Source organism: Bombina bombina, chromosome 2, assembly GCF_027579735.1.
Source record: "Bombina bombina isolate aBomBom1 chromosome 2, aBomBom1.pri, whole genome shotgun sequence".
In the NCBI taxonomy this organism is placed as follows: domain Eukaryota; kingdom Metazoa; phylum Chordata; class Amphibia; order Anura; family Bombinatoridae; genus Bombina; species Bombina bombina.
In genome coordinates, this window is record NC_069500.1 from 1383481536 (window position 1) to 1383507682 (window position 26147).

General features: G+C 40.3%; 1 protein-coding gene across 1 annotated transcript; it reads right to left on the reverse strand.

The window, feature by feature from the left end:
- Nucleotides 1-8939: 8939 nt before the first annotated feature.
- Nucleotides 8940-25719, reverse strand: LOC128650393 (transmembrane protein 127). Its single transcript, XM_053704313.1, has 3 exons — nt 25451-25719; nt 18050-18220; nt 8940-9701 (listed from the first exon to the last, which is right to left on the reverse strand). Exons 1-3 carry the CDS (start codon nt 25662-25664, stop codon nt 9409-9411), a joined length of 678 nt encoding a protein of 225 aa, XP_053560288.1. The 5' UTR covers nt 25665-25719; the 3' UTR covers nt 8940-9408.
- Nucleotides 25720-26147: the final 428 nt, after the last annotated feature.

Sequence of the window (26147 nt, forward strand, 5' to 3'; positions counted from 1 at the left end):
AAACTTTATTCAACATAATATTGCCGGTGAAATTTGCTTAAAAAAGAGGGGTTTTCAGCCTGCTGCTCTTGCTCTACTGAACGGGTCTGGTTTTCCCCCTGAGCGCATCTGGGCAGCTGTCTAGTCACAGCCCAGCCCGATCGCGCCATTACACTCAATGCAGCTCGCTCCTGCTCTGTTGATAGTGGGAGCGAACTGCATTGAGTGTAATAGCGCGATCGGGCCGGCTGTGACTAGAGAGCTGCCCAGATGCGCTCAGGGGGAAAACCAGACCAGCTCAGTAGAGCAAGAGCGGCAGGCTGAAAATCCCTCTTTTTTTAATCAGATTTCACCGGCAATATTATGTTGAATAAAGTTTGGCTAAGATAATGTTATATAATTCTTCACTATGTGCAGAATTATATAACATTATTTTCTAGGTTTACTGCCTCTTTAATAGAGAACAAATATGTTCAATTGTAAAATAAAAAAAGATTTGTCTCTGAAGCAGGATCCTCTGAGTCAGAGGAACCTTTATCAGTAGAGAATACTTTAGTATACTTTCGGTCAGTACAAAATTAATTAAATCTATGACAAGTTTGGAAAGACCTATGTTTAATTGAAGACAAAATAGCAGTCATAGCCTTCTTATGGCTGCAGAAAAAAACGTTTTTCATACCTGCAGGAATATCAGGTACATTTAAAACTGAAAAAAATAACAGTAGATGCATTTGTACTCATAGAAACATTATCAATATGTAATAAATATGTGCCACATAATTGAGCTGAAAAAAATAAAATCAGCTTATTAACAATAACACGCTTAGCTTTGGTAGAATTGTGTTCCGGCAGATAAGTTCCTATAGTAACATCAGAGGCAGGATCTGTTTGAGACATCTTGCAAAATGTAACAAAAAAGAAAAAATAACATTAAAACAAAATATCCAATTTCCTCAAAATAGCAGTTTCAGGAATGGGGAAAAATGCTTATGATAAAATTCTAATACAAATGTAAAATCAAAATCAAACATCATAGCCCTCTATAAACATATGAGAGCAGTGAGCAAAAGAGGGAGAGACTTAATATAACAAATTTTGGCGCCAAGAATGACTCAAACAAAGATGACGCAAATGCAGAGGAAAAAAACTTGTGGCGCCAAAGCTAACAAAATGAAATGACGCAACTTGCGTCATGACAGGTGTGACTTTGTGCCCAAAAAATATGCGTCAATAAAGACGCAAGAAATTACGTGACTCGCGTCACGACAGACGCGACTTTGTGGCAAAAATTTTCACGCCAAAAATGACGCAATAAAAAGTAGCATTTTGTGTCATCGCGAGCCTAGTTAGCTCACGAAAATTTTGAAAACAGCTAACTGGAACCCCAGGTAAGAAAAAATATATATAATATACATTAAAAACTTTATAAAATAAAGTGCCAAACATAGCTGAGTGTTAAAAAATGATATATACTTACCAGAAGACACCCATCCACATATAACAGACAGCCAAACCAGTACTGAAACTTATCACCAGAGGTAATGGTAGAGGAGTATAATGTCGATCTGTAAAGGGAGGCAGCAGATTAATCCCTGCAACCGATTTACAGAGAAACTTAGAATAGCTTTCCCATAGGTGAAAACATGGTATCATCAGGCAATACTCCCCTCACACCCCTCAGACAAACACTGTACTTTGAGAGGAATTTGGGCTTCAAAGTGCTTAGAAGCGCCTATCACAGAAGAAAACCAAGCACAACTTGCTTCACCACCTCCACAGAAGGCAAAGTTTGTAAAACTGAGGTATGAGTGAGGTGGGAGGTGTATTTGTAGGCATTTGGGGAACTTTGCCCCCTCCTAGTAGTAATGTATATCTCATACGTCACTAGCTCATGGACTCTTGCCACTTACATGAAAGAAAGGGCGCTAAGCTATTATGAGCTGCGCAACACTTCAAAAATTGAAAGTGAAACCTGTTTCTTCCAAGCCAAAAACCACACACACAGTCTATGAGCCCAAAAAAGCTCCCATTAAGCAGATATAAATCCCCAAGCTGTTCAAATATTCTCCCTGAAGGAGATATTAACCCTTGATCCTATTGAGGTATAAAGGAGCCACACTGTGACCCTGTATAGCGTTTTAAAGTGTATATATAAAACAAATTGTCTTACCCTCCCGAATCCATGCTGTGAAACAGGCACAACCTCTCAAGTGTGACAGTCTTGCAGCAGTGCTTCTGACATGGACTTGAGTGTGCAAACTCCCCATGACAATATTTGTAATGAATCTGAACTTAAGGGTAAACATTAAATGATTAACTTTTCTAAGAGTGACGCTTTGGCACTTAACACACTTAAATCTAGGGAGGATATCATTCTCAAGAACGCTGATAAGGGCGGGGCCACTGTTATTTTGAATAGAAATTACTATATTAAGGAAATCAGAAGCCAGTTAAGTAATGATCAGGTCTATACTAAACTTTTATGTAACCCTATTTTTTCCATCCAGAAAGTGTTAAAGAGAATTTTACTTAATGCACAGAAAAATGGCATCATTGGTACCGATTTAGTAAAATTTTTAGATACTAAATTTCCCCGGTTTTATACACGTTACCAAAGGTCCATAAAAACCTGTCAGAACCCCCAGGCCGCCCCATTGTGTCTTCAATTGGGGCTATTTTCTCTAATGTTTCTATTTATTTAGATAAGATACTCAGACCATATGTAGAAAAATCTAGTTCTTTTTTAACGGATACCAGTGAATTTCTGTTGAAAATAGAGGCATTGGATTTGAATACAAACAAATTTATTCTATTCAGCTTGGACTTGGAAAGTTTGTACAATTCCATCACCCATGTTAGTGGAATTGGTGCTGTTAAATCAGTCCTGAATGCTTCTAAGGATTATTCTAACGTCCAAATTTAATTCTTTATATCTTTGTTGGAATTTGTGCTCTATTATAACTATTTTCTTTTCGAGGAAGATTATTTTTTGCAAATCCAGGGAACTGCTATGGGTTCCAACGTCGCCCCCAATTACGCAAATTTGCTAATGAATATGTTCGAGGAGAAGTTTGTTTTCTCCAATTGAAATTTAATTTGGTATGGCGCCTGTTGGTGGCGCTATATCGATGATGTTTTTGGAATTCGGCTGGGCGACGTTGGAACCCTGGTAAAGTTTGTTAATGACCTCAATAGTTCTACCAGCCATCTGAGGTTTAAACTCACTTATAGTGAGGAAGAGGTAATATTTTTGGATACTAGTGTCATTAACTCAGGTGGCTCTTTAATGATAGATTTGTTTAGAAAACCTACTGATCGTAATAGCATTCTACACTTCAATAGTGCTCATCCCTTGTCCTTACTAAAGTTTCTACCAAGAAATCAACTAATGAGAGTCCGCAGAATAGTCACAGATAAAACATTATTTGATTTGAGACTCACTGAAATGAGAGACCGGTTTGTGGAACGCGGCTATCCACATTGTATGGTTGAGAAAGAGATGGAGATGGTAGCTTCGGTCCCTAGAGAATCACTGTAAAAAGTGTAAAAGTGGAAAAAAACTCACGGATGGTTTTTGTGTCTGAGTTTAATTCTCAAAGTTATGCTATTTAAAATATCATTAAAAGGCATTGGCCTTTACTTGCCAAATGCAATCCTGACATTCCTGAGTTTGTTGAGGCTCCTATGCCAGCCTTTAAACGGGGCTTTAATTTACATCAAAAACTAATTAGGGCTGATATTGGTTCATCAATTGTGGCTGACAATCAATGTTATCTGACAAGTAAAAATAATGGCTGTTACCCTTGTCTGGGGTGTTCGTGCTGTGGCAATGTAATTAAAGGATCGGTATTTCATGATCCGAGTTCCGGTAAAAAGTATAAAATTAACAATCAGTTTCTAGCATTGTGGTCCTATGATGTGATTCATGATATACTGTTAAATATAAATTTGGTCAATAGTTACATTTGTGAATATCCCTCTATTGCCCCTGGTGTCTGAGGGGTATATAAGTATACTCTATACCACAATTTTTATTGCATGATTAAGAAGAGTTCCCGAAACGTTGTATTTTCTTAACTTTATGTGCTGAATAAATCTGCCTTATTTCACGTTTGCTGCCACACTATTTTTTTGGATTTATCTTGAGTGTGTAGCAGCAAGCAGAGAACCTCGTCAACACTGATTGCTCAGGAACTGTTAGCGACAGTCTGGATGGGTTTAGAGAAAAAGTTTTCCTGCATCTCCAGACTCTAACTTTCATCAATACTCTCACTGAGAGGTTGACACGATTACTTAAAACTCCAGTCCTTTCTTGAAGGGAACATACCCCTTACAGGACTATCCAAATCTTCTGACACTTCTCTGCCATCTCCTATAGTGACGAATGGCAAAGAATGACTGGGGGATAGGGGAAGTGGGAGGGATATTTAAGCCATTGGCTGGGGTGTCTTTGCATCCTCCTGGTGGCCAGGTGTTGTATTTCCCAACAGTAAGGAAGTCATGGACTCTCCCTGCCTTATGGAAGAAAAAAATAATTTGCACTGTGGTGTGTAAGGATCAGGAAACGACTGAAACCTAGCTGTATTATTATAGGTCTTTAAAAAATATGGTGGACAAATACAGTAATTTATTAACCATTTTAGTGCAAACGATGCAGAAATGTTTTCCACGTGCTCAGTGAGGAGGTTGTCTAGATTGGCTCTTCTATGTAAGGAAAATGGTGGGCGGAGTTTGGCTATTGAAAATCAGTTGCAGCAGACAAGTTATAAATACATTATAAAATGTTCATATCCATCTAATGTCACTGAAGAAAAACTATTTTGTAATTAGGATTAGGATGTGTTTATTGTCATCACTGTGCAAAGGGGATTTTTAAATGCTTTGGCTGTGGGGCTATTATGGGATTATGCATTATCTCCTACCTATATCACTAGGGTGCGATTATCAGGAGTGAGGAAGCCAGAGGAGGTTGCATTATCTCCTAACTATATCCCCCAAGGTAGAACATACAGTGATCTGAGATATTGCAGAAAATGCAGCATGTCTGCAGAAAGAACAGTACCCATGCAGGAACTGTTAGACTTAGTGCTTTAACTTTGCAGCTCTACTCTTCAAACAGAGCTGTGTTCTGGCTCCACTGTTTAAGTGTTCCAGTGCATCAAGAGAAAAGTGCTTTGGAAGTTAACAGACAAATATGCAGTAGCACTGTAAAGCAGCAGTGCATTGATTATTAACTGGCTTTTTTCAAACACTCCCCTAGCCTTTCCTAGTCTGCAAAGCTGTTTGTTCTGAATGTAAGACGTTCTTATGAGGATTGCACCTTTTTATTACTACATTTCTATGTTAGACCAGGAGAAAGGGAAACAAATTTATTCAAGAGACATTTTTTTTTTTGTGTACAGCTAATTTGCAATGCAATTTTCAATTACTGCACTATATCATAAAACGTTAAAAATGGTTTTATTCTTTAGTTAACCAACACATTGCAATTGAACTGGTGCTTTAGTGTAACTACCTAATTTTAAATTGAATTTTATTTAAAAATGGCCTGCAGAAAAATTTTCACACAAAAAATCTCATTGCAGAAAGTGAAAAAAAATTCTGCCTCTGGGCCTATATCAATAGGGTGCGATTATCAGGAGTGAGGAAGCCATGGAGATGGTACTGAGAAGGAGGTAGCATTATCTTCTATTATTATTATTATACTTTATTTATGAAGCGCCATCATATTCCGCAGCGCTGTCCATGGATACAGTTCATTTAAATAAAACAATAATATAAAACTTGTAAGAGACAGGACAGAATTTACAAACACATACAGGAGGAATTGAGGGCCCTACTCCCGTGGGAACTTACAATCTAGAAGGGTAGGAGGTTGAGAAACAGGAAGTGAGGACTGCAAGATTGAGAAAGATGTTAATGCAGAGTTAGGTGAGGAGAATGTTGTTAGGTAAGAGAAATATTGAGTTGGGTGGTAGGCTTCTCTGAACAGAAAAGTCTTCAGAAAGCATTTAAAGGAAGAAAGAGTAGGGGAAAAGCCTGACAGCACGAGGGAGTGTTCCAGAGGGTAGGTGCCGCATGACAGAAGTCCTGCAGTCTAGCATGAAAGGAGGTGATAGTCACAGAAGCAAGGAGCAGGTCATTGTTGGATCTTAGTGGGCGGGCTGGAGTATACTTGTTTATTAGAGAGGATAGGTAAAGGGGAGCGGTGTTAGTGAGCACTTTGTATGCAAGGGTGAGAATTTTAATTTTATTCTGCTGTGTATGGGGAGCCAATGAAGGGACACGCAGAGAAGTGCAGCAGATACAGAGCGACGGGAAAGGTGGATCAGCCTGGCAGAGGCATTTAGGATGGATTGAAGGGGGGAGAGGCAGGAAAGAGGAAGGCCAGTAAGTAGGTTATTGCAGTAGTCAAGTCGGGAAATAACAAGGGGGTTAATTAATTGCTTTGTGGTGTTAGCGCTCAGAAAAGGTCAAATCTTGGAAATGTTGCGTAGATGGTTGCGGCAGGATGTAGAAAGCGATTGGATATAGGGGGCGAAGGATAGATTTGAGTCAAGTGCACCTATATCACTAGGGTGTGATTATCAGGAGTGCACATAGTGCAGGCACTGCATTGAACATTTTAAAACACAGCAAAGAGGATATTATGACAAGTAAGTGTGCTTTAAAGCACTCAGTAAATTGTTTATAGACCTTCATTTGATGTAGGGGACATTATGCCCCTTTAATATTCTTATTTTATTATCATTCAAACACACTACAAAGGACACAGAGTTTCGGCATAAAAAAAAGACAAAGCTTGTTTTTCCAGATCTAGAAATCAGAGTTTTTAAGATACAACCTACACAGGATAACAAATAATCATCTGTACAATAAACCAGCAGGATATTACAAGCTAGTAAACCAAATGCAAATGCTTAGCGTGTATATAAGTTTACTCATTATCAAAGTAGGTCGATTTTAGTTTGTGCATTTAGGATCATTGTGAAATTAGGTGTTAAATATTGTTACACCACCTCTGTTATACAAGACACTGGTATACAACTGTGACTGAATGTAAAACATGACTTTTATTATGTTTAAACAAATGTTCAAACACTTTCGCATCATTAGTAGCCACTATTGGGAATGTGCCATTGGTTTTTAAAGGGTTTATACTGTAATAAAGTCGTACTTTACTATTATACAAGAACCAGTGGTCTAAAATCAAGAATAACAAAGGCGGAGGTGTGGCCCACCAAAGAATGGGTTTTTAAACAGATGTGAGCTAAAGTACATGGCTGTAGCAGGGATTCTCAAAGTTCAGTAGTACAGGCGTGTAGAAAGAGAGTAGAAAATACTATTTTAAAAGCGCACAAATGCAAGCAGATTGATGCTTTAACCCTCTGAGTGCTAAGATTTTTTTAAGTTTTTTTTTTTTTTCTTCATATCCCCAAGACTTACACTATTGGAAAGATTAGGCGATTACCTTTCCAATGGTACAGGCTTCTAAGCAGCATGCCCCCTGCTCCTATACTTAACATTGTTAAGTATAAAGTTGCGCAGTGACGTCATCACGCTTGACGTCACCGCGCATAACGTGAAGCCCCGGCAATGCCTGTCACTATGCAGGCCCGATCGCCGGGGTAGGAGCAGGTGGGAGCACCCAGATCTCCCGCAAGGTGGGAGAGTGCTAGTGACGGCTCCGAGTCATCATTAGCACCAGAGTTGGAAACTCTGTGACGGCTCAGAGCCGTCATTAGACCTCAAGGGGTTAAAGTGAGTGGTTGAGTGACATTATATATATATATATATATATATATATATATATATAAAAAATCTATATTTCTTCAAATAAATTTAAAAAAAAACTACTTTTGGTTAAAGTGCATAACTGTCTTATGGGCAGACAAATCCAAATTATAGATTTGGCAACGTGCTGTGCAATAACCCTACCCTACATATTACCAGGAAATAATATTACTTAAACATGAACTCCAGAATTCTAGAAGTTGTAACAGTCTTGGGAAAGGGTCTGTTAGATATATAAATGTAGATACTTCACAAGTTAGACAATGAATTACCTGAACTAAGCATTATGGTCTAGTAACATAGGTTTCTTAAAGGGACACTGAAGCCAATTTTTTCTTTCGTGATTCAGATAGAGCATGCAATTTTAAGCAACTTTCTAATTTACTCCTATTATCAAATTTTCTTCATTCTCTTGGTATCTTTATTTGAAAAACAAGAATGTAAGTTTAGATGCCGGCCCATTTTTGGTGAACAACCTGGGTTGCCCTTGCTGATTGGGCAGCACCAATAAACAAGTGCTGTCCATTGTGCTAAACCAAAAATTGGCTGGCTCCTTAGCTTAGATGCCTTCTTTTTCAAATAAAGATAGCAAGAGAACGAAGAAAAATGGATAATAGGAGTAAATTTCAAAGTTGCTTAAAATTGCATGCTCTATCTGAATCACAAAAGAAAAATTTTAGGTTCAGTGTCCCTTTAACCATCACCACATTCATGCTTTATACTTAAAGGGATATGAAAACCAAATTTTTTTTTCTATCATGTTTCAGATAGAACAAGAGATTTTAAGCAACTTTCCAATTTACTTCTAATATCAAATTTGCTTTGTTCTGGTATTGTTTGTTGAAGGAGCAGCAATGCACTACTGGGAATTAGCTGAACACATCAGCTGAGCCAATTAAAAGACACATATATATATGTGCAGCCACACATTAGCAGCTATTTCCCAGTAATGCATTTCTGCTCCTAAGAGTACCTAGGTATTCTTTTAAACAAAGGATATCAAGAGAATAAAGCAAATTAGGTAAAAGAAGTAAATCAAAAATTACTTAAAATTACTTAAAAGTGCTTGCTTTATCGGAATCAGGAAATAACAATTTTGGGTTTTATGTCCCTGTAATACAATATATATATATATATATATATATATATATATATATATATATATATATATATATATATATATCACACTGCAGATACGGTAAATTGCATTCAACATTTGCTGGATATTGACACCTAAACTTCTGGTCACAAGGACGTGTCTTTTTGGTCAACATTCACAAATAATATATCTAAAGAGTGAAGGGAATAAGATGCAGGAAAAAAACAAAATGACAAACTTCCTTATGTAAAACAATTACTGAATATAAAATATAAATCTCTTAAGGACCTACAGAATCATTTTAACTAAACCCTGAGCCAAGTAAGGCAAACGGTTTTCTGCATAAATTAAGTATCAACAATAAATTAGAGCACTAGAAAGATAACCCGTTTGGTTAAAGGCATCTTAGAAATAATACTGTACAACGTGGAAAATCCTTCCAACACTGCTTACACCTGGTTATGAAGTACGTTTTTGGTCATTACTTTTTTGTTGCACATCAAACCAATACATTGTCAGAAAAAAAAAACATCTGCTCATCCATATTCCACAACAGAAGGGGCCTCGGTTGGCTCCTGTAGAAGTGGATTTGAGTCTTCAGTCATTTGTCGAAAGTTTCGTACATTTGCTTCTCTTCTGTATGTTCTGGAATAACAGAGACTTAACAAGGCTGCGAAAAGGGACATCACGCATGCAAAGATGGCAAAAAAAAAACTTTCTCCAAATATGACTGGTTTTTGTGACGTCTTGATGGACTTTCCAGCTATCTCCTGCAATAGCAACACAAAGAGATAGGAGCACAGGCCCACAGCTGCCGCTGTCGAGATGGCTGAAAACAAAACAAAAACACAAGTAATAATATTGAGTCTTTTGAGACAACATAAAATATTCACCCATTAAACTGCCCCCATAAGGAAAATAAGAGCAATAACGTAAAGCATCAGAATATGTTTTGCAGGTTAATTAATGGGATAATTATAAAATGATTTATAAATAATTTTAGAAAACAAATAGATCATATTAAAAAAAAAGAATTATATATATATATATATATATATATCTTCCAAATACATTTATTACAGACCATACTGTTTACTATATTATAAAAAAAAAAAAAAAGAGAATCAAATAATAATATAAAAAGTCTATGTAAAACAGAAAGACGTTGACCAGATATGAAGCGGTTTGCTTCTAATGGTAAGAAAAAGTAGATCGCTGAACTAATTAAAGAAAATGTTTATTTGTTTATACACAATGCCTTACACCTACGTTTTTTTAGATTTTTTTTGGCACTGAGCAAAGTGTTTTGTACAGAAATATACAGAAGCAGATTTCAATTTGTTAAATGGAGGTTGAACTTACAGCTGCATACAACATGCTCTGAAGAACCGGGGTTACTTTCTGCATTTATTTAATTGAGACCTGAAAATCCACTTTGTTATTTTTTGTTTGTGTATCGTCATTGTGCATTTCATGTATTGAGTTACAGAGTAACTATAGAACCATATGTTCCAAACATTTTACACAAAAGTAGGAAAACTGCACACAGATATCCTCATGTGTACGGACTTATGGATCTGCCACATCCAATAGCATTTTGATTTTGAGAGTTTGATTTTAACCTTGTTCCAAAAGCAGAATTAAAGGGATAGAAATGTTAAAATTGAAATGTGTGTGGGTGAATTTAAATTAAATAGAATACATTTTTGAAATATACTTCCATTAGCAAAAATGCTTTCAGTAAAACTGTTTAGCTGTTTTTCATCTACATGCACACATATGCTGTGAGAGCTCATGCACCAGCATTCAAGCTCATAGAGCTGGCAAAACCCCAAATCCTTTAAAATAGTATATTGCGGGGGCGTGTCTGTACAGTAATCCCGAGCGGTTGCACTCTTCAGAGCTCCTGTTGAGACTCCACTAAACCGCTGTTTTGGGGAGAAATCTAACAGTGAAGAATAATCCCTTCATTTTGCTAAGGCATCACATTGCGTGGGGGCTTTTACAATCCTTCAAAAAAGCTGTGTTTATGAAATAGGAGCCCGAAACAGACATCTGACAACACAACGCCGCTACAACGCAGCGAAAATGGCCGCTACAGCCTCAGGATTACCTAAATACTCACTGGTACAGATTTGAGGCTCTTTGCCAGAGACTAATTGAAAAAGCCCCATCGGATTTCCTGATGAATAAATTATTCGATATAAGGGCTACAACTGTGCAGATAGAGGATCCATCAGAGGCCAATAGCCCTATAACGGACAACAGACAAAAAGAACCTCAATACATAGAGATGGCTACCTCCTCAGTGTGTGAGCCATCAGGCAACATGGAACTTTTGGACAATTCGGAAGGTTGCTATGCAGTAATCCCAAAGGCACCTTTTGCGCTAGACATGGCCAGGAAGACCAGCTTACTTTTGGGCTCTCACAACCAGCCGCCACGGATGAGGGAACACCCGACAGAGATTGCAGGCTTGCGGGAGTCTGAGGGTTACTTTCGCGGGACCGCGAGTATGAAACCACCGTATCCATCATCTGTGATCACCGCAACGCCGGACACTGGTAAAGGACTCATACTTGAGGTTGGGGCTGTTCACACGCAGATCAAGGACACGCACCCCAGGGCCACATGTGGATCTACATTGCGCCCCTGTCGGGAACCGAGGTGCTGTAACAGACCTGCACAGAGAGACTGTCACCCTTTTCAACAAACTAAGGCATGGGGCTGAAGGCACATTTGATACCCGAAGCTGAGAACCACTCTGCCATAAAGACATGAACATTTAGAATGGTTCATTTAATAGTTATTTGAATAGTTGGTTTGTTTATAAATGGCTTAACAGTTTAGTGTTTTATCACTCTGCAGTTATTAGCTGGGTGATTTTTTAGAACCTCACATTTTCCAAGGTCTAGGCAGTAAGTTTGATCAGTTCAATAAATATTCTCAAATAAGTTAATAATAAAAATTATAGCCCAGCATATATAATCTGTTGCTCAGTATATTAATATTTCACATGCACTTTTTTATGTTACACTTTTAATATTAGCACTAAAGCATAGGTTTTTACATTATTCAATTGTCACCTTGCTCTAACCACACAGTATATATTTGCTGCATTACTTAAAATAGGATGACACTATATCATACACTAAACTTGCTGTCATCACATCTGTATGAATGTTTAGTACGGGGGTATGTGGGGGCCCTTATGAAATTAACTTAAAGAGGACAGCGATTCAAATGCACTTATGACCAGCATAACATCTCTTTCTCTGGCCTTCTTGGTGGTGTTTGGCATAGTTTTGTTTATATTATTTATGTATAACATCTCATTATATTCCTAACAGCTGCATTATACTTCTAACTTTCACAAGCTCTTCATTATGATATTGCATAGATCACGCAGCTTACATTGCTATCCCACTGATAATATTAATATTACAGGCACTGTCAATATACCAATGCTACCCTTTTCACCTGGATGTTCATTTTGGGGGTAAGTGGGGGCCCCCGATGGGATATTTCAGATAGAATCAGTGCACTCTAGGAATTGATGTCATTATACTAGTCAGTAAACCGCCATAGCACCAACTTCTCCCTTGTGGCCTGCGCCAAGGTCAGAGGGGAGACATAAATGGAACATACCTTGTACTTGACAAGGGATAAAGACATTGGTAAATGCTGCCTGGGAAAAAGTATTTTAAACATGATAATAGCTGCATTCAAATACAAAATCTTCTTGTGAAACAATTACTACATACACACAAATCAAACTCGGCTGTCTCAAATATAGCAGGGAGGAAAACTATGTCTATTATAAAGTTAATTACTCCTTACAGCAATCTTTGTCCATGGAAAGATAATGTTTTTATTTCTTTATATATATATATATATATATATATATATATATATATATATATATACACACCATTTACAAATGGAATATGTAGCTGTGTTTGTGTTAAGTTGGCATTGCTGTTTATATTTATCAGGTCTTATATTTTCTCTTTCAAAGGGGAAGTTACTTCTACCCCTAACTTTATACTTTATATGCATATTTTTTTTTATTTTTTTTTTATGGCAGCTGGTTGGTCCGGCTGTGGCCTCTAGTTAGGTTAACTAGAAATACTTTTGTTTATGCGTATTTTGTTTTGTTTTATTTTCTCTATAATTCCCTATCATATAAACATTAAAGATCCAAGAGTGATCCACACCATATTTATGAGGGACCAAAAAGAGGACAGTCTAATACCAAACGCATATATGTCTTCTGTATAATGTTACTAACATTGAATGTACATCATTGTGTTTGCTTGATAATTTTAATATGCAGTTCCTCAATAAAATTATTAAAAAAAATTAAAAAAAATAGTATATTGCGAAGTTGTTGTTTTTTTCTAAATATAAACATTTTATATTATAATATGAAGGTATTTAATGTCCTTTTAATAATTATTAGGACTAGTATGCCACCCTTAAAGGTAAATAAAGGTTTCCTTTGTTTCATCTAATAATGAAAACCAAACAGACAATCCAGTGGCGATACTGCTTAGACCTGTGCATTTGGCATTTTGTTGTATGGTCGCGTGTAGCATTATTCTGTGAGAGGGAAACACAGAATAAAAACACAGATCTTTGGGTGTTTCACTTTCACACTAATAATAAATCCAGCTCTGAAAAGAGCAGAATGCCGCTACCCTATCCGGCATTCGTTCATACAACCAAATGCACATGTTTAATAATGCTATTTCTACTTGTCGGGCTTGTATCTCTCAGTCAGAAGAGTTGTAGGCGTTGTTTCCAACAGCCAGCATGGATCTTTAGGTACATACATACAGTGGATATAAAAAGTCTATGTCAGGTTTCTATGATGTAAAAAAATGAGACAAAGATAAATCATTTCAGAACTTTTTCCACCTTTAATGTGACCTATAAACTGTACAACTCAATTGAAAAACAAACTGAAATCTTTTAGGTAAAGGGAAATAAAAATAAAAAACTAAAATAATATGGTTGCATAAGTGTGCACACCCTTAAACTAATACTTTGTTGAAGCAACTTTTGATTTTATTACAGCACTCTTTTTGGGTATGAGTCGATCAGCATGGCACATTTTGAATTGGCAAGATTTGTCCACTTTTCTTTGCAAACACTCCAAATCTGTCAGATTGCGAGGGTCTCTCCTGTGCACAGCCCTCTTCAGATCACCCCACAGATTTTCAATCAGATTCAGGTCTGGGCTCTGGCTGAGCCATTCCAAAACTTTAATCTTCTTCTGGTGAAGTCATTCCTTTGTTGATTGAAAAGATGAAGTTCCTCTTCATGTTCAGCTTTCTAGCAGAAGCCTGAAGGTTTTGTGCCAATATTGACTGGTATTGACTAAGGCCCCAGTTCCAGCTGAAGAAAAACAGCCCCAAAGCATGATGCTGCCACCACCATGCTTCACTGTGGGTATGGTGTTCTTTTGGTGATGTGCAGTGTTGTTTTTGCGCTAAACATATCTTTTGGAAATATGGCCAAAAAGTTCAACCTTGGTTTCATCAGACCATAACACCTTTTGCAACATGCTTTTGGGAGACTTCAGATGTGTTTTTGCAAAATGTAGCCTGGCTTGGATGTTTTTCTTCGTAAGAAAAGGCTTTCGTCTTGCCACTCTACCCCATAGCCCAGACATATGAAGAATACGTGAGATTGTTGTCACATGCACCACACAGCCAGTACTTGCCAGATATTTCTGCAGCTCCTTTAATGTTGCTGTAGGACTCTTGGTAGCCTCCCAGACCAGTTTTCTTCTCATCTTTTCATCAATTTTGGAGGGACGTCCAGTTCTTGGTAATGTCACTGTTGCACCATATTTTCTTCACTTGATGATGACTGTCTTCATTGTGTTCCATGGTATATCTAATGCCTTAGAAATTATTTTGTACCCTTCTCCTGACTGATACCTTTTAACAATGAGATCCCTCTGATGCTTTAGAAGCTCTCTGCGGACCATGGCTTTTGCTGTGGGATACGACTAAGAAAATTTCAGGAAAGACCAACTAGAGCAGCTGAACTTTATTTGGGGTTAATCAGAGGCACTTTAAATGATGGCAGGTGTATGTTTAACATGATTTTGAATGTGATTGCTTAATTCTGAACACAGCTACATCCCCAGTTATAATGCAACCACATTATTATTTTTTTTTTATTATTTTTTTTTTTCTTCCCTCCACCTAATAGATTTTAGTTTGTTTTTCAATTAAGTTGTACAGTTTATAGGTCACATTAAAGGTGGAAAACGTTCTGAAATGATTAATCTTTGTCTCAATTTTTTACATCACAGAAACCTGACATTTTAACAGGGGTGTGTAGACTTTTTATATCCACTGTACATACATGATGTCATGATACGGCAATGCATTTTACATGCATGAGCATTTTTTGGGCACACTGTCCTTTTAAGTAGTTTCACATAAGACACCCTTAAATGGACAGTTTACCCAAAATGGTGCTTCCTTTAAATTGTTCCCAATTAAATTGTTTACAAATAGCTCCTTTTACTTTATTTCGGCATTTGTGTAGCTTTTACAAATTACATTGCACTTTGTATTTGCTGCATTGCAAACTAAAACTGACAGTTTAAGAGAGTGAAGAAAACAGACTTCGGAACGGCAATAACAAATTCTGGTTTTCAAGAATGTAATTTTGTAATATTGCCGTTCCGAAGTCTGTTTTGAAAGCACGCAGTACATGTGAGATGTGACACTGAGAAGTGCCTTCCTTTCATCCCCAGCCTGAGCCTCTTAACATATATTATTATATTAACCCCTTAAGGACCAGCGACGTACCCTGTATGTCACTGGCCTTTTTTTGGGACTTGATTGTTTTATAGCGCGGTCTTGCCACCAGCGTTGAGACTGCTCTGTTCAACAAAGCCTGCTGGAGGGAGTGCATTAATAGCGTGTTTTTGCTAGATTTGTGCTATTATGTCCTGAAAAAACCCTTAACGACCAGTGACATACAGGGTACATTGTGGTCATTAAGGGGTTAACTACGTGCGTGCCTGCCTGCCCCACATTGTCCACTCAGTAAAGAGTATGCTTTAAATAAATGGTATTCCGAATCCTCTAACACTCCCTGCTCTCCTCCTCTCTCCGGCACTGTAGGAGGGACACAGAGTGCTCAGTTCCCTCATCTGCTGTATTTATTGGGAAGTTTAGGAGCCTGTCTGTCTTTGCGCTGCGTTCACAAGTCCGGAGGGGGATCCCTCTGGTCTGAGGATACTGGGGCCCCCTGAATCCATTTCCCCCCGACAGATCCCTCCTAACCGGCAGCCCTAATTTAGCTGGCTTCAGTTGCAACAAGATAGTACTGCAGGCTGTGAGCCTCTTAACATATTATTAACTACGTGCCTACCTGCCCCAGTGCCCACTCAGTAAAAACACAATTCAATAAGCACCTACACGATAATAGGGAAAGGAGTTTCAAATGGCTGCAGTAATAGAAAAGCTCCTACACTTACCAGTTACCTCGCAGTCGCAGAGTTCTGGCGGGTAAAAGTAACATTAATATTGCCTCTAAAATGTATCAATTTCAGGAGCAGAGCAGCCATTAGCCAATAATTGCAAAATACTCCACTAAAAATGTGCCGGTTGTCATTTTGAAAGCACTGCACTGGCCAGAAGAAAATAAATCCTGTTGAAGAAAATTCTACGCTTAACGGACCTGGCCGTTCTTTTTCTGCAGGCAGGCTCCAGTTTTTGCGATAAGATCGCAGATCGCACTATGTTCTGCCTTGGGGTTCACAATACACTTATTTTAACAGAAGTGTAATATATACTAAAATATAGACAAAAGCAAGTTAAATTGTAGTTTAATTTTGGAATTGATGCAAACGTAGCCTTTATATTAGCCAATGGGGTGCTCCAGTTACCTTCTCTTTCTTATGTGAAAATGTTGTATCCCAGAGAGCTTCATTACTGTCTATGGAAGTCATCTCTCTTGGATTTCCAGATTCCTCCCCTTGTCTTAGAAAATGTAATAAGTTCTGCCCCTGTGAAGTCAGCACTGTAATCTGTCTCCAAACTAGAGAATGTTTAATTATTTGGCCCATAGAAAGTAATGACGCTCTCTGGGAAACTGAAGCTGATAGTTTTTTCAGTTTTAATTTAAATAAAAGACACGCAAAGTGCAATCTAATTTCTAAAAAGATAAATATACAAAGTATAAGCCTAATTTGTTAAAGTTACACAAAACTATGAAGGCATAATCAGAATTTGTAAAATCACAATGCTAAGTACACTGCTGCATACAAAATAAAATACAAAATAGAAAGTTTAAATCTGAAGTGTAAAATGATATAAAATAGAAAGCACAAAGTGTAAATGCAGCAGAACTCTCATGTTATGCAGTACTATATTGCACTGGGTTTGTCTCACCTTCACATACAGAAATGCAGGGAACGCCCCTTCGAGAAGTAAAGCAAAATCTGCCTTTTGAACATTTCACTAGGGATCTCGCAGTGCTGGATGATCATTTTAGAATATCTCACCTGAGCAGAGAGGTTTTGAATATCAGGGTCTAAGTATTGAGCTTTAATATAAGATAAGGAAGCATGTGTCTCATTAAAGGGACATGAAACCCATGTTTCATAATCTAGGTAGAACATACAATTTTAAACAACTTTCCAGTTTACTTCTATTATCAAGTTTGCGTTATTCTCCTGGAATGCTTCGTTGAAGGTGCAGCAATACACTACTGGTTTCTAACTGAACACAGCGGTGAGCCAATGACAATCAGTATATATATGCAGCCACCAATCAGCAGCTAGAACCTAGGTTCTTTGCTGCTCCCAAGTTTGAAAATGCAATGTCTCATACATTTTATACTATGCAGTCATGGAAGTACATTAAGGGAAAAACTATTTTACTTAGACTTTGTTCTAAACTTGTATATTATCCAAGTATATTTAGCCCAATTTTCTAATTAAACAAATATGGTTTATACATTAGCTTTTTAAATTACTGCTACAAGGTATTTTTATTTCTGTAACTTATAATTTTTCACAGCGTGTGCAAAAATTTTTCCACAAAACACAATAATTATTTTTATTTTCTAGGCTGATTCTTCTACTCTGTGAATCTGTGTAAGATAGCTTATTTGCAGCATAAAGGTACAGTCATAGATACATACCAGTAATAAAGTGCATAATTACTGCCAATTTCATGCCCATTATTTGGGCATTCCTGGTCTCCAGAAAGTCAAGTAAGAAAGCAGCAAAGCCCATGAGAATACTTATATAGCAGCACATTGTCATCAGAAGCAGGAGGCTTATCCCATCCTTGTGAAGCAGGTAGTGAGTACCTTTTAAATAAAAAGAAAACAAATGGAACCACATTACTAGCGTAATCAATGTATAAACTAATAAAAACTTTCAGGGATTTGCTCCGGACAATAATACTTGATGATTGGTTTACTATGGGACTGAAAACTTTTCTCTGAGCTAACAGTTTGAATTGTTCTCAAATCAGCGCTCTAGCTACAACAAAAGTGCCATATGGGGAGAGAACTGATTGGACAACACTTCAAACCAATAGCTCACAGAAAAATGTAATTTTGAAGTGGGTGGCAGAGCGTTTGGGAATTTGAATTTCATATCTATATTAAAAAATAAGTTTTACAGTATAATGTACCTTTTAGCTCTAAACTAAGGCAGAGTTTTGTAAAGATAGGTAACTGTGTAGGCTGAAAAACACTAGACTACTTATAGTCACTATAAGAGAGATGCTACTTACTGCAAGTGTACAAACCTGAAGCTGTTGATATTTTGTCTGCCATTGGGACAGTCTACACCAGAATTTGTATTGTTTAAAAAGATAGATAATACCTTTATTACCCATTCCCTAGTTTTGCATAACCAACACAGTTATATAAATACACTGTTTGCGATTATAGACAAACAGGAAGTAGCAGGTACTCAGAGGAAGACGTAAAAAAAGTGAAAGTTTATTGTATAACAAAAATATTAAAAACAGCCAAAAAAAGCTGTTAACACACAGATAAAGCCACTATAGACAGGCAGAAAAAAACACGGTAGGCTGACGCGTTTCGCGCCCCCTAGCGGCGCTTACTCATAGACAATAAGTATGAGTTATGAGTAAGCACCACTAGGGGGCGCGAAACGCGTCAGACCACGTTTTTTTCTGTCTGCCTACCTATAGTGGCTTTATCTGTGTGTTAACAGCTTTTTTTTAGCTGTTTTTACTATTTTTGCTATACAATAAACTTTCACTTTTTTACGTCATCCTCTGAGTACCTGCTACTTCCTGTTTGTCTATAATCCTATGTGTGTGGCTTGGTTCCACCACAGCTACGGTACTCCGTGCCCTTAGGAGGATTGCCTGGTTGCATTCTTAGCGGGTTTACTTCCGCTGCCGTCAACGGAGTGATTTGGACGCTGCTTGGACGATTGCTACACTGAAATACACTTTTTACCCCTGTGATTACCTTGTATCTAAGCCTCTGAAAACTGCCCCCTTATTTCAATTCTTTTGACAGGCATCCATTTAACCAATCAGAGCTGACTCACTGGAACTCCACGTGCGTGAGCACAGTGTTATCTATATGACACACATGAACTAGCACCCTCTAGTGGTGAAAAACGGTCAAAATGCCCTGAGAGAAGAGGCGGCCTTCAGGGGCTTAGAAATTTGCATATGAACCTCCTAGGTTTAGCTTTCAACTAAGAATACCAAGAGAACAAAGCAAAATTGGTGATAAAAGTAAATTGGAAAAATGTTTAAATTGACATTCTCTATCTGAATCATGAAAGTTTATTTTGGACTAGACTGTCCCTTTAAGTGGAAATTAGGGCTGGGTAATATGGGGGGGGGTCACGTTTTATTTTATAAATTACTATAACACCTTAATTTTGCACACGTGACGGGTCTCTCCCTCTGAGGAGGGGCGGGACATAGACTGGAAAGGAGGTGTCTCTAGCAGGTGATTGGTGGACTGGTGTTACTGTAGCATGAGAGTGGCCCATCGGAATTTAGCACCAACACAACACCGGCTTTTTCATTACAAGCTGTGCTGTGGGAACATGATACTGTTCTGTCAATACAGTTCCTGTGAGCCCCACGTCTTCACATCTGAAGGGAAAATATAAACTTGTTCTAATGTTTAAAATGCACTCAGGTCCCTGGGAGGCAGCTTAGAAAATACTATTTCAAATTAAAACACAGTGCATAATAAAGCGGTACTTTATTAGCGTTTTGGCCTCTCAGCTGCCTCCCAGGGACCGGAGTACATTTTAAACATTGGTACCCCTTCTCTCACCAGTAAGTGTAGTGCTCCCTGTCTCTCACTGATAAGGCTGCCCCTAGGCACAGCACCCCTTCTCTCACCAGTAAGTGTAGTGCTCCCTGTCTGTCACTGATCAGGTTGCCCCCTAGGCACAACACCCCTTCCCTCAACAGTAAGTGTAGTGCTTCCTGTCTCTCACTGATCCGGCTGTAGCTAGGCACCGCACCCCTTCTCACACTTGTAAGTGTAGTGCTCCCCGTCTTTCATTGATCCCGCTGCCCCTAGGCACAACATCCCTTCTCACACCCGTAAGTGTAGTGCTCCCTGTCTTTCATTGATCCCGCTGCCCCTAGGCACAACACCCCTTCTCTCAACCGTAAGTGCTGTGCTCCCTGTCTCTCATTGATCAGGTTGCCCCTAGGCACAACACCCCTTCTCTCACCAGTAAGTGTTGTGCTCCTTGTCTCTCACTGATCAGGCTGCCCCTAGGCACAACACCCATTCTCTCACCAGTAAGTGTTGTGCTCCCTGTCTCTCACTGATCAGGCTGCCCCTAGGCACAACACCCCTTCTCTCACCAGTAAGTGTTGTGCTCCTTGTCTCTCACTGATCAGGCTGCCCCTAGGCACAACACCCCTTCTCTCACCCGTAAGTGTAGTGCTCCCTGTCTCTCACTGATCAGGCTGCCCCTAGGCACAACACCCCTTCTCTCACCCGTAAGTGTAGTGCTCCCTGTCTCTCACTGATCAGGCTGCCCCTAGGCACAACACCCCTTCTCTCACCAGTAAGTGTTGTGCTCCTTGTCTCTCACTGATCAGGCTGCCCCTAGGCACAACACCCCTTCTCTAATCAGTCAGGTTATCTTGCCCAGCATGCCCACAGGCATAACACCCCCATTTATCACTAATCATGTTATTTCCCCAAGTGTAGTTCCCCCTGTCTCTCACTGCTCAGGCTGCCCCCAGATGCAGAATCCCCATCTCTCACCAGTCAGGTTATCTCCCCAAATGCAATACACCCTCATTTATCACTAGTCATGTTATTTCCCCAAATGTAGTTCCCCCTGTCTCTCACTGCTCAGGCTGCCCCCAGATACAGTATCCCCATCTCTCACCAGTCAGGTTATCTCCCCAAATCCAATACACCCATCTATAAGCCAGTTAGGTCGCCCCCAGGTGCAATACACCCGTCTATAAGCTAGTTAGGTTGCCCCCAGATGCAATACACCCATCTATAAGCTAGTTAGGTCGCCCCCAGGTGCAATACACCCGTCACTCATCAGTCAGGTTACCCCCATGTGCAATACACCCATCTATAAACCAGTTAGGTTGCCCCCAGGTACAAAACACATGTCCCTCACCAGTCAGTTTAGCTCGCTAAGTATAGGGACCCCTGTATCTTACCGGTCATCCCCAGGTGCAATACCCCCGTCTATAAACCAGTTAGGTCGTCCCCAGGTTCAATACACCCATCTATAAACCAGTTACCTTACCCCCAGGAGCAATACACCCATCTATAAACCAGCTAGGTCGCCCCAGGTACAATACACCTGTCACTCACCAGTCAGGTTGCCCCCAGGTACAATTTCCTGTCTATAAACCAGTTACATCGCCCCCAGGTACAACACACCTGCCACTCATCCGTAAGGTAGCCCCCAGGTACAATACACCCGTGTATAACCTAGAGCTGCGCATCTTCACTTGTCTCACGATTCGATTCGATTACGATTATCATTGTAACGATTCGATACGATTCGATTCTACGATGCATCGCGATGCATCACGATTACTGCCCATGATTTTCATGATCTTGTTCTATTTCATATTTTATATATATATATATATATTTATATGTGTGTATATATATATATATATACACACATACACACACACACATATATATATATACATACACACATTTATATATATATATATATATATATATATATATATATTGTGTGTGTGTGTGTGTGTATATATATAATAATCTTTTAAACAACTGTGTAAGATGGAAGAGCACTTATAAACATAATACTACAATATGCACAGAAATGTATCTGTAGATTTATTTTACAAAGGAAAACCAGCAGCAGTGTACTCACTCAAACATTCTCACGGAGTACATGCAGACATCTGAAACCTGACCCAGAGAGCATTACCAATAGACCTCCTCTCACACAAATGTTCCGGTCAGGAATTTTTATGACACCTATCCTAAAGAGCCGACAGCAGCCTCATGTAAACAGTGAATCTTTTCTTGTATTATAGATTCACTGTTTACTGTTGCGGTCTCTGCTGCATGTTTCCTCTCTGTCAGAACCCTAGCCCAAACAAGCATTTGAGGGTTGCTGTAAAACTTTTGACTTACTGTATCTAATAGCAACCCTCAAATGCTCGTTTGGGCTAGGGTTCTGACAGAGAGGAAACATGCAGCAGAGACCGCAACAGTAAACAGTGAATCTATAATACAAGAAAAGATTCACTGTTTACATGAGGCTGCTGTCGGCTCTTTAGGATAGGTGTCATAAAAATTCCTGACCGGAACATTTGTGTGAGAGGAGGTCTATTGGTAATGCTCTCTGGGTCAGATATCTGCGCAGTGTGCACAGCAAGTCCTGAATCACAGGACTTCCCTGAATCACAGGAGTTCCCTGAATCACAGGAGTTCCCTGAATCACAGGAGTTCCCTGTCAGACTCGCCTGGCATGTATGGGGTTAATGGTGCCTATCTGGGAGTTGCCTGTTCTATGTCACCTGTCTTTATATAATATAAGCCTTTCCAAGCCTCCTCCTCCCCTGTATGTCAGTTCGTTTATTTTTTTATTGCAAGTACTGTGAGTTTGCCCTCCCTTCACTGACTGCTGCTTTATTTAATACTATTGGTATTGGTAGTACTAGCAGTCAGTGCCTATCGCTGTTCTACATTATCAGCAGCTAATTCAGAGGGATTATATGAATTCCTGTGACACTGGCTACCGAGAGCCTCTCTCTGACGTGCACAATATTGCACTACGTAGAACAGTGATAGGCACTGACTGCTAGTACTACCAATACCAATAGTATTAAATAAAGCAGCAGTCAGTGAAGGGAGGGCAAACTCCCAGTACTTGCAATAAAAAAATAAACGAACTGACATACATGGGAGGAGGCGGCTTGGAAAGGCTTATATTGTGGCTCCATAACAGTGAAGTTTAAAAACGGAGCAATGATTAAACCAGAGTGTTCCATTTCCTCACATACCGCGGGGGTCAGGTAAGACACCAACGATGGCTGCTTGCAATAAAAATATAAACGCAATGACATACAGGGGAGGAGGCGGCTTGGAAAGGCTTATATTGTGGCTCCATAACAACAGTGAAGTTTAAAAACGGAGCAATGAGGAAAACAGGAAACTGACAGTACAAGACCCATTTCCTCACATACCGAATCCCCTGCCCATGACGTCACTGACCCGGAATCGATTAAGAGCCTTCACTGCATCGATGCAGAATCGTTCACTGCTGCATCGTGATGCATCGGTGTGACGATTATTTTTGACAGCCCTAGTATAACCTGTTAGGTTGCTCCCAGGTACAATACACCTGTCACTCACACGTAAGGTCGCCACCAGGTACAATACACCAGTCTATAACCGGTTAGGTTACTCCCATGTACAATACACCTGCCACTCACCCGTAAGGTCGCCCCCAGGTACAATACACCAGTCTATAACCAGTTAGGTTGCTCCCATGTACAATACACCTGTCACTCACCAGTCAGGTTGCCCCCAGGTACAATTTCCAGTCTATAAACCAGTTAGGTCGCCCCCAGGTACAATACACCTGTCACTCACCCGTAAGGTCGCCCCCAGGTACAATACACCCGTCTATAACCAGTTAGGTTGCTCCCATGTACAATACACCTGTCACTCACCCGTAAGGTCGCCCCCAGGTACAATACACCAGTCTATAACCAGTTAGGTTGCTCCCATGTACAATACACCTGTCACTCATCAGTCAGGTTGCCCCCAGGTACAATACACCTGTCACTCACCCGTAAGGTCGCCCCCAGGTACAATACACCCGTCTATAACCAGTTAGGTTGCTCCCATGTACAATACACCTGTCACTCACCCGTAAGGTTGCCCCCAGGTACAATACACCAGTCTATAACCAGTTAGGTTGCTCCCATGTACAATACACCTGTCACTCATCAGTCAGGTTGCCCCCAGGTACAATTTCCAGTCTATAAACCAGTTAGGGCGACCCCAGGTACAATACACCCGTCTATAACCAGTCAGGTTGCCCCCAGGTACAATACACCTGTCACTCACCAGTCAGGTTGCCCCCAGGTACAATTTCCAGTCTATAAACCAGTTAGGTCGCCCCCAGGTACAATACACCTGTCACTCACCCGTAAGGTCGCCCCCAGGTACAATACACCCGTCTATAACCAGTCAGGTTGCCCCAGATACAATCCACCTGTCACTCACCAGTCAGGTTGCCCCCAGGTACAATACACCTGTCACTCACCCGTAAGGTCGACCCCAGGTACAATACACCCGTCTATAACCAGATTGCTCCCATGTACAATACACCTGTCACTCACCAGTCAGGTTGCCCCCAGGTACAATACACCTGTCACTCACCAGTCAGGTTGCCCCCAGGTACAATACACCTGTCACTCACCAGTCAGGTTGCCCCCAGGTACAATACACCTGTCACTCACCAGTCAGGTTGCCCCCAGGTACAATACACCTGTCACTCACCAGTCAGGTTGCCCCCAGGTACAATACACCTGTCACTCACCAGTCAGGTTGCCCCCAGGTACAATACACCTGTCACTCACCAGTCAGGTTGCCCCCAGGTACAATACACCTGTCACTCACCAGTCAGGTTGCCCCCAGGTACAATACACCTGTCACTCACCAGTCAGGTTGCCCCCAGGTACAATACACCTGTCACTCACCAGTCAGGTTGCCCCCAGGTACAATACACCTGTCACTCACCAGTCAGGTTGCCCCCAGGTACAATACACCTGTCACTCACCAGTCAGGTTGCCCCCAGGTACAATACACCTGTCACTCACCAGTCAGGTTGCCCCCAGGTACAATACACCTGTCACTCACCAGTCAGGTTGCCCCCAGGTACAATACACCTGTCACTCACCAGTCAGGTTGCCCCCAGGTACAATACACCTGTCACTCACCAGTCAGGTTGCCCCCAGGTACAATACACCCGTCCCTCACCATTCAGTTTGGCCCCATGTATCTCACCAGCCGCCCCCAGGTGCAATATCCCCCGTCTCTTACCAGTCAGGTTGCCCCCCAGGTGCAGGACAAAGGCCACCCCGTACACATAATCCTCTTCCCCCGGCAGCCGCACTTGCAGCCAGCTTGGGTCAGACACGGAGGTGCACACTGACACCACGGCCAGTCCCTGCAGCAGGGCGGCTGCCAAACACCGCTCGCGGGGCAGCTGGGGACACCCCAGTTGTGACCGGTGGGATGGGGAGGCAAGCGACATCTTCCGTGTTTACATTTCGAGGACTTCCGGGCCTGCCGACGTCACTACGGAAACAAAGACAAACCACGTGACGTCACTCAGCGACCCTTATTACTAAGGGCAGAGAGCAAGTCACTTACTGGTCAGCAGGAGCGATAAGTCACATGACCAAGCCCAGTGTCACATTATGTGATTATCATTGGTTGTGGTCAGTGTCACCTCTGATGTGTGAATTGTCGCCTGTTGTAAGTCATTTAAAGTTGAGTCGCTGCCAGTTGTGGCCCTTTCTTGGACTAGTGTTACCAATTAGGGCCATTACCTTTATCCCTACCAGTGCCACACAATCTGAGTAGCTGACACCAATGTCACTCACTAGATGACAGTGTGATATATATTTAACCAGTGCCAGTTTGTGTTGCTCCCTTCCTGGGGTTCAGTGTCATTGTGTCAATACCACTAATGTAGAAGTGTCACATACTCTGGTTGTATCCAGTAGTGCTAGTT

Coding starts and splice junctions, on each gene's coding strand:
- LOC128650393 (XM_053704313.1), bottom strand. CDS start 25,664: ATGTCGCTTGCCTCCCCATCCCACCGGTCACAACTGGGGTGTCCCCAG. Junction 18,221..25,450: donor CCTGGGGGGCAACCTGACTG/GTAAGAGACGGG, acceptor TTTATTTAAAAG/GTACTCACTACCTGCTTCAC. Junction 9,702..18,049: donor AATTATGCACTTTATTACTG/GTATGTATCTAT, acceptor TTTTGTTTTCAG/CCATCTCGACAGCGGCAGCT.